General features: G+C 36.0%; 1 protein-coding gene across 5 annotated transcripts in view; it reads right to left on the reverse strand.

Moving 5' to 3' along the window:
• Nucleotides 1-14,275, reverse strand: part of BBS9 (Bardet-Biedl syndrome 9) — a 446,238-nt gene that overhangs the window by 311,376 nt on the left and 120,587 nt on the right. For all 5 annotated transcript variants that reach the window (XM_043873466.1, XM_043873465.1, XM_043873464.1 and 2 more), the window contains 3 exons: nt 9,745-9,829; nt 1,563-1,746; nt 767-896 (listed from right to left, as the gene is read on the reverse strand). In XM_043873466.1, the coding sequence (XP_043729401.1) occupies nt 767-896; nt 1,563-1,746; nt 9,745-9,829 (399 nt within the window). The remainder of the gene's footprint in view (nt 1-766; nt 897-1,562; nt 1,747-9,744; nt 9,830-14,275) is intronic.

Raw genomic sequence — 14,275 nt, forward strand, 5'->3', positions numbered from 1 at the left:
AGCTGGTTCACTTCGTTGTACAACAGAAACTAACACAGCACTGTAAAGCAATTATACTCCAATTTAAAAAATTGAAAAAAAAATCAACACTGTCTTAAACACATCAGTTCAGTTCAGTTCAGTAAGCAATTCTGCACCATTTGACACAGTAAGTTCTGAAACAAGCCTTTAAGTGTAACATCCTCACAGTCTAATAATAAGTGATCTCTAAATGAGATTCATTAAATGCTTAAAGAAATTCTCTTCTATTTTAAAGAAAATAATCTATCAGGTAAACTATTTTCTTGAAATCTTAAACTTATGAACAATATCTTGCTAGAGATACTAAATAAAGACGATTAAAGATGCTAATTAAAGCTTTTTTATATTCTCCTTTTCTAATAAAGACTTCCCTGGTGGCTCAGACGGTAAAGCGTCTGTGTGCAATGCAGGAGACCTGGGTTCAATCCCTGGGTTGGGAAGATCCTCTGGAGAAGGAAATGGCAATCCACTCCAGTACTCTTACCTGGAAAATCCCATGGACGGAGGAGCATGGTAGGCTACAGTCCATGGGGTCTCAAAGAGTCGTACATGACTGAGTGAATACACTTTCACTTTCTTTCTAATAAAATTTATATTTTATCTTCATTGTTGATATTCAACATCACTTGTTATTTTTTAGTAAAATCACTGTTTCATGATTGTTTCATAAAATAAAAAATTTCATAAAATAAAAAATTCTTTCATAAAACTTTTAGTGAATTCCTTGATAAATTAAACCACTTACTGTAAACAGCCCACTCTTACTGCTACAGGAACATGGGGAAGTTGAGTGGCCCATTTCAGTGTCACATCTTGATAAATATGCAACATATTATTATGGTTTCCAATCAAAGTATTTATTGTTCCTTCAGAAACTATGGATGGAAGATAGAAAAGGAATAGTAAGAAAAAAATCATTTTCAACAGTTTTTACATTCCTTTTAGAGGATTTATGATACAAATTAATATAATATCTTGACTTAATGCATAAAGATTTAAATAATAAAACATTGTTTTTCAATTTCAAGGTACTAGTATCAAAATTTTTTAAATCATTTATAAATATATAAAAATTATATATATAACTAGAGAAACTATAACTAGTGTGGCCAACATTTTTGCATTTTATCTAAAAAGGATGAACTTGATTAATATATTTAACATATTTAAGCTATTGATTTATTAGACTTTCACTACAGACAAGTAATTCTATGAGTCATTACTATGCTCATTTCTCCTTATAAAAGAGTCTGATGTTCTCTTGGAAGCATCTTGAATAGCCACATCTTGGAAAGCAGTATTATATACCTGAGGCCAATTCTACAAGTCATTTTGTACAAAGTAAAATGACTGACAAAACCAAATGTGTGCTTTATATCAAACCTCTATTCAAACATTAAAAGCTAAAATTTCCATTACATGTTCAGTATAAAACTATTCTCCTAGTTCTTTAAAAAATATGTGAGTGACTTTGGCTTTTTCTGGTGTATATAACATAGTCATGACATATGGAAAAGATAAAAGAAAATCCTTCTACACACCTGAGCAATATGGGAGAAAACAACTTGGGCTATAATCAAGTTTCTTCATAAATCGAATTTGTCCATTATCCTTAAGGCAAAAAAAGTTTCTCTCACCAAGAACAAAAACAGAAGATGCTGACTGATTGAAAGACACAACACATATATCAAGGGCTTGTTCTCCAATATTTAGAGTCCAATCTACCTGCAAGGGAAAACTTATGATCAACTGGGTTGCTAAAAATATAACATTTCATTCACTTTGATATTAATACAATCAAGAAATGCTTTACAACAAAGCAGACATAAAGATTAATCCTCATTCATTTTTTTCTATTACCATATTTTTTATATTTTGTAGACTCTAGTAGTTTTTGCCACTTTTACCATGTGATATAACAAACTGTGGAAAATTCTTAAAGAGATGGGAATAAGAGACTACCTGACCTGCCTCTTGAGAAATCTGTATCTAGATCAAGAAGCAGCAGTTAGAAGTGGACACAGAACAATACACTGGTTCCAAATGGGGAAAGGAGTACATCAAGGCTGTATATTGTCACCCTGCTTATTTAACTTATACACAGAGTACATCATAAGAAACGCTGGGCTGGAAGAAGAAGCTGGAATCAAGATTGCTGGGAGAAATATCAATAACCTCAGATATGCAGATGACACCACGCTTATGGCTGAAAGTGAAGAAGAACTACAGAGCCTCTTGATGAAAGTGAAAGAGGAGAGTGAAAAAAATTGGCTTAAAACTCAACATTCAGAAAACTAAGATCATGGAATCCGGTCCCATCACTTCATGGGGGAATAGATGGGGAAACAATGGAAACAGTGACAGACATTATTTTGGGGGACTCCAAAATCACCGTAGATGGTGACTGCAGCCGTGAAATTAAAAGATGCTTTCTACTTGGAAGAAAAGCTATGACCAACCTAGACAGCATATTAAAAAGCAGAGACATTACTTTGCCAACAAAGGTCCGTCTGGTCAAGGCTATGGCTTTTCCAGTAGTCATGTATGGATGTGAGAGTTGGACTATAAAGAAAGCTGAGCACCGAAGAAATGATGCTTTTGAACTGTGGTGTTAAAGAAGACTCTTGAGAGTCCCTTGGACTGCAAGGAGATCCAACTAGTCCATCCTAAAGGAAATCAGTCCTGAATATTATTGGAAGGACTGATGTTGAAGCTGAAACTCCAATACTTTGACCACCTGACACTAAGAGCCAACTCACTGGAAAAGACGCTGATGCTGGGAAAGACTGAAGGCAGGCGGAGAAGGGGATGACAGAGGATAAGATGTTTGGATGGCATCACCGACTCAATGGACATGAGTTTGAGTAAGCTCTGGGAGTTGGTGATGGACAGGGAAGAGCTTGACATGAATATGCGACTTAATTGAACTGAACTGAACCATGTGATATTAACTATTTAGCAATTCAAACACTCATATAAGTATAATCAAGGAGGTAAAGATCTGTATGTTGAAAACTATAAAATATTGACAAAATAAATTGAAGAGTTAAAATAAAAAGATATGCCATATTCATGGATTAGAAGAATTAATATCATTAAAATGTCCAAACTACTCAAAGTGATCTACAAATGCAAATCCCTATCAAAATTACAAAGGCATTTTTCACAGAAATAAAAAAATGTGCAAAATTCATGTGAACCCACAAGACACCAAATAGCCAAAACAATCTTGAGCAAAAAGAACAAAGCTGGAAGCATCATACTACCTGACTTCAAAATACACTACAAAACTATTCTAGTCAAAACAGCATGGAACTGTCATAAAAAAACAAAACATCTAGACCAATGGAACAGAACAGGGAGCTGAGAAATAAAACTCTGCATTTACAGTCAACTCATGTTCAACAAAGGTACCAAGAACATACAATGCAGAATAGGATGGTATCTTCAAAAAATGGTGTTGGGAAACTTGATATCCACATGCAGAGGAATGAAAATGAACCCCTATCTCATACTATATACAAAAACCAATTCAAAATAGATTAAAGACTTAAATATAAGAACTAAAGCTGTAAAATCATTAGAAGAAACATAGGGAAAAGCTCAATGACTTTTCAGATATGACCTCAAAAGTACAGACAACATTAAGATAGAGAAAGGGGATTTCATCAAACTAAAAAGCTTCTACAGGGGAAAAAAAGAGAGAAAGCTTATTATGGGATTATATGAAATCATATATGTGGAAACTTTTGAAAACTGTAAAGCACTAAAAATTTAAAGTCTTTTATTCAATCAAAAAATTAAAAAGCTTCTTCACAGCAAAGGAAGCAATCAGTAGTGTGAAGAGACAATCTATGGAATGGGAGAAAATATATCCAATAAGGAGTTAATATCAGACAGCTCAACAGCAAAAAAAAAAAAAAAGGGGGGAAAAAAAAACTTGATTTAAAACTGGGCAAAAGACCTAAATGTCTTATTTCTCAAAATAAGAGATACAAATGACGAATAGATATATTAAAAAATGCTCACCAATAAAAAAAGAAAAAAAATGTTCACCAACACTAACCATCAGGGAAATGCAATGAGATATCACCTTATATCTTTTAGAATGGTTATTATCAAAAAGAAAAGAGATAATAAGTGTTGGTGAGATTGTGCAGAAAAGCAAACCCTGTATACTGCTGGTAGGAATATAAAACATTACATCTACTATGGAAAACAATATGGAGATTCCTCAAAAAATTAAAAATAGAACTACCATATGACCCAGCAATCCCACTTCTGGGTACATATCCAAAGGAAGTGAAAACAGAATATTGAGGAGATATCTGCCATCCCATGTTCATTGTAGCATGATTCACAATAGCCAAAACATGAAATCAACCTAACTTCCAATGATGGATGAATGGTTAAAGAAAACAGGATACAGGAAGGGCTGATGTTGAAGCTGAAACTCCAATACTTTGGCCACCTGATGCGAAGAACTGACTCATCTGAAAAGACCTCGATGGTGGGAGATTGAAGGCAGGAGGAGAAGGTGATGACAGAGATGGCTGGATGGCAGCACTGACTCAGTGGACATGAGTTTGAGCAAGCTCCAGGAGGCGGTGATGGACAGGGAAGCCTGGCATGATGCAGTCCATGGGTCACAAAGAGTCAGACACAGCTGAGTGACTGAACTGAATTGAAAATGAAAAAAATCCTGCCATTTACAATAACGTGGATGAACTTGGAAGACATTATGCTAAGTGAAATAAGTAAGGCTCAGAAAAATGAATACTGTATGATCTCACTTATCTGTGGAATCTAAAACAGTCAAAATAATAGAAGCAGCGAGTAGAATTTTGACTTCCAGGGTCTGGGGTATGGGAGACATGAGGATATACTTGTGAAGGGGTACAAAGTTTCAGTTATGCAGGATGAATTAGTTCTGAAGATCTAATGTACATATAGTTATAATACTGTATTGTATACTCAAAATTTATTGAGCGATCTTAATGATCCTACCACAAATATATATATATACACATATACACACACACACACATACACACATATATATGTATATACACATGAGGGGACAGATAAGTTAATTTGCTTAGTTCTGGTAATCATTTCACAATTTATACATATATCAAAACATCTCACTGTACACAGTAGGTTTACATAATTTTATTTGTCAATTATACTTCAATAAAGCTAAAGAGAAAAAAGGCAGGTAGAGAAGAGGTGGAAGAATATCACATGCAAAATAAGCTGCCTGTATAAAGGTCCTGTCAGGAAGGGGAGGATCCATGGCTTATTGGAAAAAATACACATAAAGAAGATATCTGCTCTACTGAAATTTTTTGGTAAGAAAGCTGTTGCATTTACTTTGCAAATCAAATTTAAAAATCAACAAAACCTACAGTCAATACTGCTATAAACATGTTTTTATATTGAAACAGTTTTGAAAATATTAATATGCATATATAGAGCAGTTTTCAAGCTACTATATAGTATAGATAGGATCTTCTATATATAAGAGCTCCTCCAGGGTATCTTCATATCTTCATCTCTCAGAACATGGTCAATGTTTAATAAATGTTTCTTAAAATAATGAAGGAATGAATATAAAATTGACATATAAAGAAGAAATCAGTCCCCAATCAATTATCAATGTTTCTAAATCAAGAAAACATAAAGCATACTATTTTGAAAAGCTTTGGATGATAGGCATATGTTGTAAATGGCAATGACAGTGAGATGAATATACAAAAGCATCTGGACAAAGAGGAAGTAAGATTACCCTCAAAGTTAGGCTTTGAAGCAAGAATCAAGAATCAACAAACGAAAGGTCAAAGAAGAGATGTGAAAAGTCACATTAAAGATACATATAAATTTCATGCCATCCAAAAAATGATTTAGGTATTAATCTATCTACTTTAGGATTAAAGTATCTGAAGAAGGTATGAAATCTAAATGGGACTAGTCAGAGAGGCAAATATCATCAGTGTGTATATAAGAAGAATCTGGAATAGAGGGACAGCACAGGGCATATAGGCAACGTGCATTTATGCACATTTATGCATCAGATTATCTTCATCTAAACTAGATTCATTTGACAACAAAAAAAATTTTTTTTAAGACAAACCATTCAGGCTTTCCTGGTGGTTCAGTGATAAAAGAATCCACCTGTCAATGAAGGAGACACAGGTTTGATCCCTGGGCCAGGAAGATCCCACATACCATGGAACAACTAAGTTTGTGCACCACAACTATTGAGCCTGTGTTCCAGAGCCCCAGGACTGCAACTACTGTGGCTACGTGATGCAACTACTGAAGCCCACGCACCCTAGAGCCCAGGCTCCACAACAAGAGAAGCCACCACAATGAGAAGCCCTCCCACCGCAACTAGAGAGTGGCCCCCACTCGCCACAGCTAGAGGAAAGTCTGCACAGCAAGGAAGACCCAGCACGGTCAAAAATTTTTAAATGTTTTTTTTTTTTTAATGTTTTTTAAAAAACATAAATTATTCAATTATCACTTAGTTCAAGCGAGGTTCACCTATGCAGAAAGATTCCACTGAACAAAAGACATGAACATCAAGTCCTAAGGTAGTTACATTTCTCATTATAATTTAATAGACTTGCATTCTAGCAATATTTGTCAGCACTTGTAACTCAGGCTGATGTGTCCCTGACTCTGAGAGATGACAATTCATTCAGAGCGGATAAGCAGAGTTTCTGAGGCCACAGGCTGCGATCCAGCCACTAAATACTTTCAGTTTATTAGGTCCTGAGCACCACTCTTTGCAAAATTTCCTTTAAGAATTATACCACATTCTAAATTAATAAGTCTCAAAATGCACAGTAGTTTACTAAGAACAATCATTTTACAATCCTTCCACTTCCAGCCATGATACAGTGACAGGAAAAAAATTCTACCGTCCCACCTAAAACAACCACAACATGGACAAAAAGTTTGAAACAACTGTTTGCAAGGCACTGGATATCAGAAAACAAAAGACAGCAAATCCCTTGAAAATGGAAAACAAATGAGGTGAGTGGTATAACTGCCCCAGCCATGAGAGAGTTTTTAGGCCATGGCACAGGCAGAAGAAACCCAGGCAAAGCCCACAAGGCCCCCTGGGTTGAGATGAATGCTGACAGTTGAGAGAAACCAAGGCAGCTAGAGTTCACAAGACAGCATGCTAAAAAAAGAGACAGCAACACAAGGACAGAGCCCTGAGACCTGTTAAGAATTCTCTCAGATATTCAGTTGAGTACTTATCAGCACATTTATGTAGAAAATTACTCAAAGCCAGGGAAAGAACCACCCAAAAGGATTAACGGTAACAGTGCCCAGCATTTACACAGGGCCTGGAATACTGCCTGTGCTCACAAGCCAGACTGGAACACCTCATAATTTACAGGGAGTTGGAAAGAACACTCAGAAGGGTAGTACCTCAGGAGGGCGTACAAGTAGCTCCCGAATGAGCCCTGCTCTGGTCCCACCTAACAAGACTCAAAAGCAAGACCAAAAAGGATCAGACTGTTTCCAAGTAACTTAACTGTCTTCCAGGCCGAAGCGCAGCAAGATTTATAGAAACACAAAAGTATGTAGCTTCGAACAAAGTAAAACTGACTATATCCTGGCATCTAATAACAACTTAGACAGCAGCACAGGGACAGAACTCAGATCTGTTAAGTATCTTCACAAATAAGCTGAGTACATATCAGAACATTCATGTGGAAAATTACTCAAAGCCAGGGAAAGAACCACCCAAAATGTGGATTTTAGTAGTTTTAGTTTTTCTTTTTAATTATCAAGCATGTAAAGAAACAGGACAATGTGATCCATAATGTAGAGATAAATAACAGTATTATACACAGTTTATAATACTATACAGTTTATAATGCTTATGTTAAATAAATTATATCTACTTAATTTAAAAAGTATACAAGGAAGATATCTTTAAAACACCTAAATTGAACTTGTAGAGATAGAAACTATACTAGACAGGAATTAATACCAGATTAGACATTATAGAAAAAATATTAGTGACCTTGAAAACATAGTAGTAGAGATCATCCAAAATGAAATAGAAGAGAATTTTTTAAAACAAAGAGCAAATCTGTGACCTGTAGGGTAACTTCAAGTAGCCTAAATGTATGTGTAATTGAGTGAAGAGGAGAAAAGATGGAGAAGAGAAAAATAAATTTGAAGAATAGCTAAAAAATTTTCTAAATTTCATGAAAACTATAAATTCACAAGTACACTAACTTCAACAAATCTATAAGCACCAACAAAAGGAATGAAAGAAAACTATACAAAACACATTATAATCTAACTGCTCAAAAGAAGTGATAAGAAAAAAACTGAAAAACACATGGAGAAAAAAGATATTGTGTACCAAGGAACCAAGATAAGATGAAAGATTTCTTATGGGAACAAAGCAAGCTAGAAGATGGAGGAGATCTCTGCTCCTAGAGGAGGAAATCAAGATGGCAGAGTTGGGAGATGAAGAACTCACTTGCTGCATCAAACACAACAGAAATACCTCCATATGTGGAACAATTCTCACCAAAAAATAACTGGAAACTGGCAGAAAGACCCCTGTACAACCAAGGCGGAGAGAGAGATCCACACATAATAAGGCAGCAAGGGAAGAGAAACGATCACCTGTACCCAAGGGAGCGGACTCAGAGGAGAAGAGAGATTTCACAGGCAGAGATCCTCCCTGGGGAGTGAGCAGTTGGAGCTACATATGAGGCACCCCAGTTCTGGGGTCCACCACAAAGAAGACGAGCCTCTTGGCTGGTTGGAGTGCTGGTAGGACTAACAGGAAGGCTGGGGAAAGCCTTCTGTTCCCAAAGGAGTGCGCACATGCTTGTTCACTCCTGAAACAGGGCAAAAAGTGCAGATCAGAACTGTGTGAGTAGCTGACTGGCTTTTCACAACTCTCCCATGAACAAACTGAATGTTCCAGCCCCACTTACGTCATACTGCAGCTCCACACTGGAGTGAGGGCTAACATGACCGAGGAAAGAACCCAGTCATGAGACATAAAGGCAGCTAAGACCCAAAGCAACGTCTAAGGGAAGGGACAGTCATTACTGGTGCATGCACAGGCAGCAGCACATCACTTTCTTCAATAAGCGGTGCTGGGAAAACTGGGCAGCTGTATGTGAAAGAATGAGATTGCAACATTTCGTCATACCTTACACAAAACTAAACTCAGAGTGGATTAAATATCTAAATATAAGTCCAAAAACCATAAAACTCAAACACGTTTCCTTCAAACTACTTTTCAAAGTTATCAAACTTTCACTTGTGCACAAAGTTTGTGCACAAACTTTGCAGGCTGTGAAAAAATTTTCATCTTTTACTCATATTTCACCATACATTTATACTAGTAGCAACTTTTTTGTCTATTAAAGGAATTTTAAAATTTTTATTTTGTTAGTTTATAATCATTTCAGTTCAAAGTGACCCATCTGGACATTTATAATCCTAGTGGTGCAATTCTATAATCTGGTACATTGTGACCATGAGTAGGCATGTGTCTCCATTGCTCAATAATAGCCAACTAAATTCTTTGATCACTGACATAATCTTAACACAGAAAATGGCTGAAACATATATCTTTAATTTTTCTTCCCAGGAATTCTTATTCTGAACAAACATCTGTGATTAGACAGAACATTACTAAAATTTTTATCTATTTTTAAAAGGCCTTACAATTAGTCTTTTTCCAGATCCATGTTTTTGTTGTTCAGTCTCTTGTCTTTTATCTGCATCCGTTGCAAAAGCAAGTACTTGGTATCTGTTTAAAAGATATGGAATAACTGTAAGTGACTTTACAGTTAAAAAGTGTAAATTATTTTAAAAGCACATAATCTCAATATAATTAAATTTTTAAATATATATAATCTACAAATCGTATGTATCACCTTTTCCTTGACTTTAAACATTGTAAAATTTAGTGAATGAATTTAGTAATGAATTCTACTGAATGATGAATTCTACTGAATTCTACTGAATTTGTACTGTGGCATAAGACTATGTAAAACTGTAATGATACAGAAATTATAACCATATTTCCCAAAATTCAATACTGGGGAAATAGCTCTGCCAAATGTCAAAGTATCTCCCATTAGAATTTTATGTGATAAATAACAATACTCAATAAAGATCCAGTACCAAAACCCAAAATAGAAAAAAATACAAATAATGCAAAACAACCAGATGAGTTATTGCCACCATCCTCCAAAAAGTGGTAGTAGACATTATTAATATCTGTGGACCCCAGAAAGTCTGAGTTTAATTCCCAGCTAACCCATTAACTAGTTGAGTAAATTTTTGAAAATTAATCACTCTATGTCTTAATCTTTCTTATCTCTAAAAATGGGAATAATAATAATCTGAACTCAAGCATTGTTAGAAGAACTTAAAAAATAATTTAATGTCTGGTACAGTATCTGATGGGGTTTCCCTGGTAGCTCAGCTGGTAAAGAATCCACTTGCAATGCAGGAGACCCCAGTTTGACTCCTGGGTCACAAAGTTCCCTGGAGAAGGGATAGGCCACCCACTCCAGTATTCTTGGGCTTCCCTGGTACCTCAGATGGCAAAGAAGCCAACTGCATTTGGGAGACCTGGGTTCGATCCCTGGGTTGGGAAGATCCCCTAGAGGAGGATGTAGCAACCCACTCTAGTATTCTTGCCTGGAGAATCCCCATGGACAGAGGAGTCTGGTGGGCTACAGTCCATGGGGTCACAAAGACTTGGATATGACTGAGCAACTAAGCACAGCCCAGTATCTGATACACACTAAGGTACCCGATTATTGACTGACAGGTTGACAAATAGACAGATACAGATTTCTACATACACAGAGATAAATCACCTAGTAATTTATCTGGTCTGTAATAAGTTCTCAATCTATCAGTATTGTATTTCAATAGCAACATTTAGCACAACATTGTAAATCAACTGTAATACAATAAAATAAATTTTTTAAAAATTGTAACATTTAGCTCAAACCATTATTCAAATCAACTGATAAATATCGCTCAATTAAGAAATGATTAATTTAAACAATAAAGTTTAAATTCCCTTATTTCCATTAATTTATGGTATATTTTTAGAGTAATAATTCTACTCCAAATGAAGAAATTTTAGGCTCAGAGATCCCTTTCCACTTTCAATAGGTAAGAGAAAAATTAGTAAAGAGATATATTCAGATAGCTCCTATTGTCTAAGAGAAAGATGTCTGATAGTGTAAACATCAGGGACCTTAATGAAGAAAGGCAAAGTAGAATATCTAAACAAGCACTAAAATGTACACTAATATTCAAATATTATATATCAACTCATATTCTATTCCAGTCAGCAGTATTTCATTTGTAAAAAGCCTCCAATTTTCTGTGAATGAAGAATGACTATAAATTATGATAGATTTTGCAGTACATTCATGAAAATCAGTCTTCCAGTTAATAAGAAAGCTTAATGCATATAAAGTTCATTCATTCAATAAACATATAGTAGGGATCTCATACAAGCATTAACAAGGGGGAAAACTACTACATGACCTATATCCATCAGGACCTTCCAAAGTAAGGAGATTCATATATAATACTAACAAATAAGCGTAACTCAGAGTGCACTGTGCTGACTGGTAGGCATTTAAGTACCAAAGGAATATGATGGTAAAAACAGGAAACATGGGTGTGTTAGGGGAAGCACACTGACTGAAACTGCCCACCCTGGCCAGACACCATAGTAACCATTTGCATGAGCTGTGTTACAACAGGAGGTTCTGGTAAGGAACATGGAACTAATAAGCCACCACCAACCGGAAGAGTTCAGGAAAGGTCAAAAGGAGACACCAGCTGTCCGACCACCTCCCAGAATCCTTCTCTCTGGCATCCATCTTGGCTGAACAAGGCATGCACCACTAGGAAGGACTCTGAGTCAGAATGATTGGCTAAAGACAACCCGGAAACTGATCCCATCACTATAAAACACAAGACTGCGAGCCACGTGGCAGAGCAGTTCTCCTGGGTTCCCTTACCCTACTGCTCTCCACTCAGGTGCTCTTTCCCAATAAAATCCCTTGCTTTGTCAGCACATGTGTCTCCTCAGACAATTCATTTCTGAGTGTTAGACAAGAGCCCAGTTTCGGGGCCTGGAAGGGGTCCCCCTTCCTGCAACAGGTGGAGGAAATATATACGTTCTTGGTATCAGTTAAGGAGGAGAAAGCTAGGTTTTGAAGAATGAGTGAAAACTCATCATGCTGTTAAAGACTAAAACACATTATGGCAAAGCAAACAACACATGCAAAGGCATGCAGCAATAAAAGAGACATCAAAGGCCATGGCAGGAGCTTAGGAGAGATGCCTGGCAGAGAGGAATAAGTCATGGGAAATGAGACCAATAAATGATAGGAGGCTGAAGATCTCAACCTTGTAAAACCATGCTAAAAAATTCCATAGGCAGCAAATACCATGTGAGAATGACCTTCAATATCCCTAGGTCTTCAAAACTGCCAAATAATTATACCTCACACTCTGACCTCCAAATAGGATTCCTTTAGTCTTCTTGGTTCATGATAACAGAAATAGTGTGCACTGGTGACTAAAACATCGGTCCAGAGCTGGTCCATTAGGACCAGTCCTAATGGATCTAACCTCAGGCAATAATTAATATAGGCAGTTCATTTCCTGCAGATACCAACCTACCAGAGGATGATATGGATATTAATGAGGTTGTTACAAAAATCCAAAGCTTTTGAGCTGTTTGAAGCTTCTTATATAACTGTAGAGAGTTATTATTTCATCTGAGGCATAAGTGAACCCCTAAAGTGGTCTCATTAACATCAAAACAACATGCAGAGACACAGCCAAAATTCACTCCTGATTTCTAAATCCAGAACAATTCTCTTCCTGGAAGACAGCTCAGAAGAGGATTTTATTACTAAACATAACTGGCAATAAATTTATATCATGACAAACTTCCAATAGCATTTATTTTACAATTCTTTCTTAAATTCTCTTAACTGGGATCAATAATGTACATGGAAATCTATTTCCAAAACTGAACAATTCCAAGCAGACTTGGAAATTCTGAAATAAAACACTTGGATATTTTTTCTTATCACTCAAGTGTTCAGTGATATAAGCTAAAGAATAAAATTCCCTTATTGAAAGTGCTGAAAGAATAATCAGGTCCAATGTAAAAAAAAATTTCATGAAAGACTGTCATACATATTTTTCAGAACAGAAAGGCACTAATCACAGACACAGCAGGTCCAGGTGAACTGTGATGTTTTTCGAACCAATAGTCACAAATGCTTAACAGGTCCCATAGAGCACCATTGACAAACTCAACCATATAATTTAGTGCTCTTCTGTATCACATCATAAAAACAGCAGCAAGGAACTAAAAGATGGATTGAGGTGTCGCAGAAATACAAAAGTAAACCCTCCAAAATCATTTATTTTCAGATGAAAAATAGCTGCCACCTGAAAGTGTGCCAGGAGATTTGGGAACTTTGATAATTTAACCTGTAGAATTCTACTAGAATTGGAAGCTCTGGATACAAAGCATTTCTATGTTCATTTCAACTATAGCTAAAACATTCTTGATTGTGCTAGTGAGAATCATTTTCATCGAAAGATTCCAGTAACAAAATAGAAGGTTTCCTCATAAACTTTTCATTCCTTCATTCATTAGCATTAACATTTCATTACCATAATGTTAACATAACATTAACATTTCATTCCTTAACAAGTAGATCTTGTTGAACATCTACTTCAAAAGAACAGACATCAGAAAGGCCCTTCCAAGTCTAGATTAGAGATAACAAAAGCAGAAATCCAACTGAAAAGAGAAAGACCTGAATGTCAATCAGAATGCAAAGCAAGAGCTGAATAAGAGCAGAAAAAAGGTAGACAGATCATGATGTACTGCCTAAACCATTCTGGCAAAGAAAGAAAGAGAGAATAAAAGACGGTCCAAGTTGGCAAAAACATGGCAAGGGAATGGCCATAGGCCCCTTCTCTACCAAAAAAAAATAAGTAAACAATTCTCTTACTTCCAAAGAAAAACAACATTCAAAGTGTGTCCCTGAATTAGAAGCACCTGGAGCGTGTATTTGTAATGATGATTTCTGGATCTTTTCCCTAAACCTACTAAATCAAGATCTACAGGGTTGGGGCTTGAGAATCAGCAAACATACATTTTATAAAAGGAGGCCCTGGTGTACACTAA

The sequence above is a fragment of the Cervus elaphus genome, chromosome 18, assembly GCF_910594005.1.
Source record: "Cervus elaphus chromosome 18, mCerEla1.1, whole genome shotgun sequence".
NCBI lineage: Eukaryota > Metazoa > Chordata > Mammalia > Artiodactyla > Cervidae > Cervus > Cervus elaphus.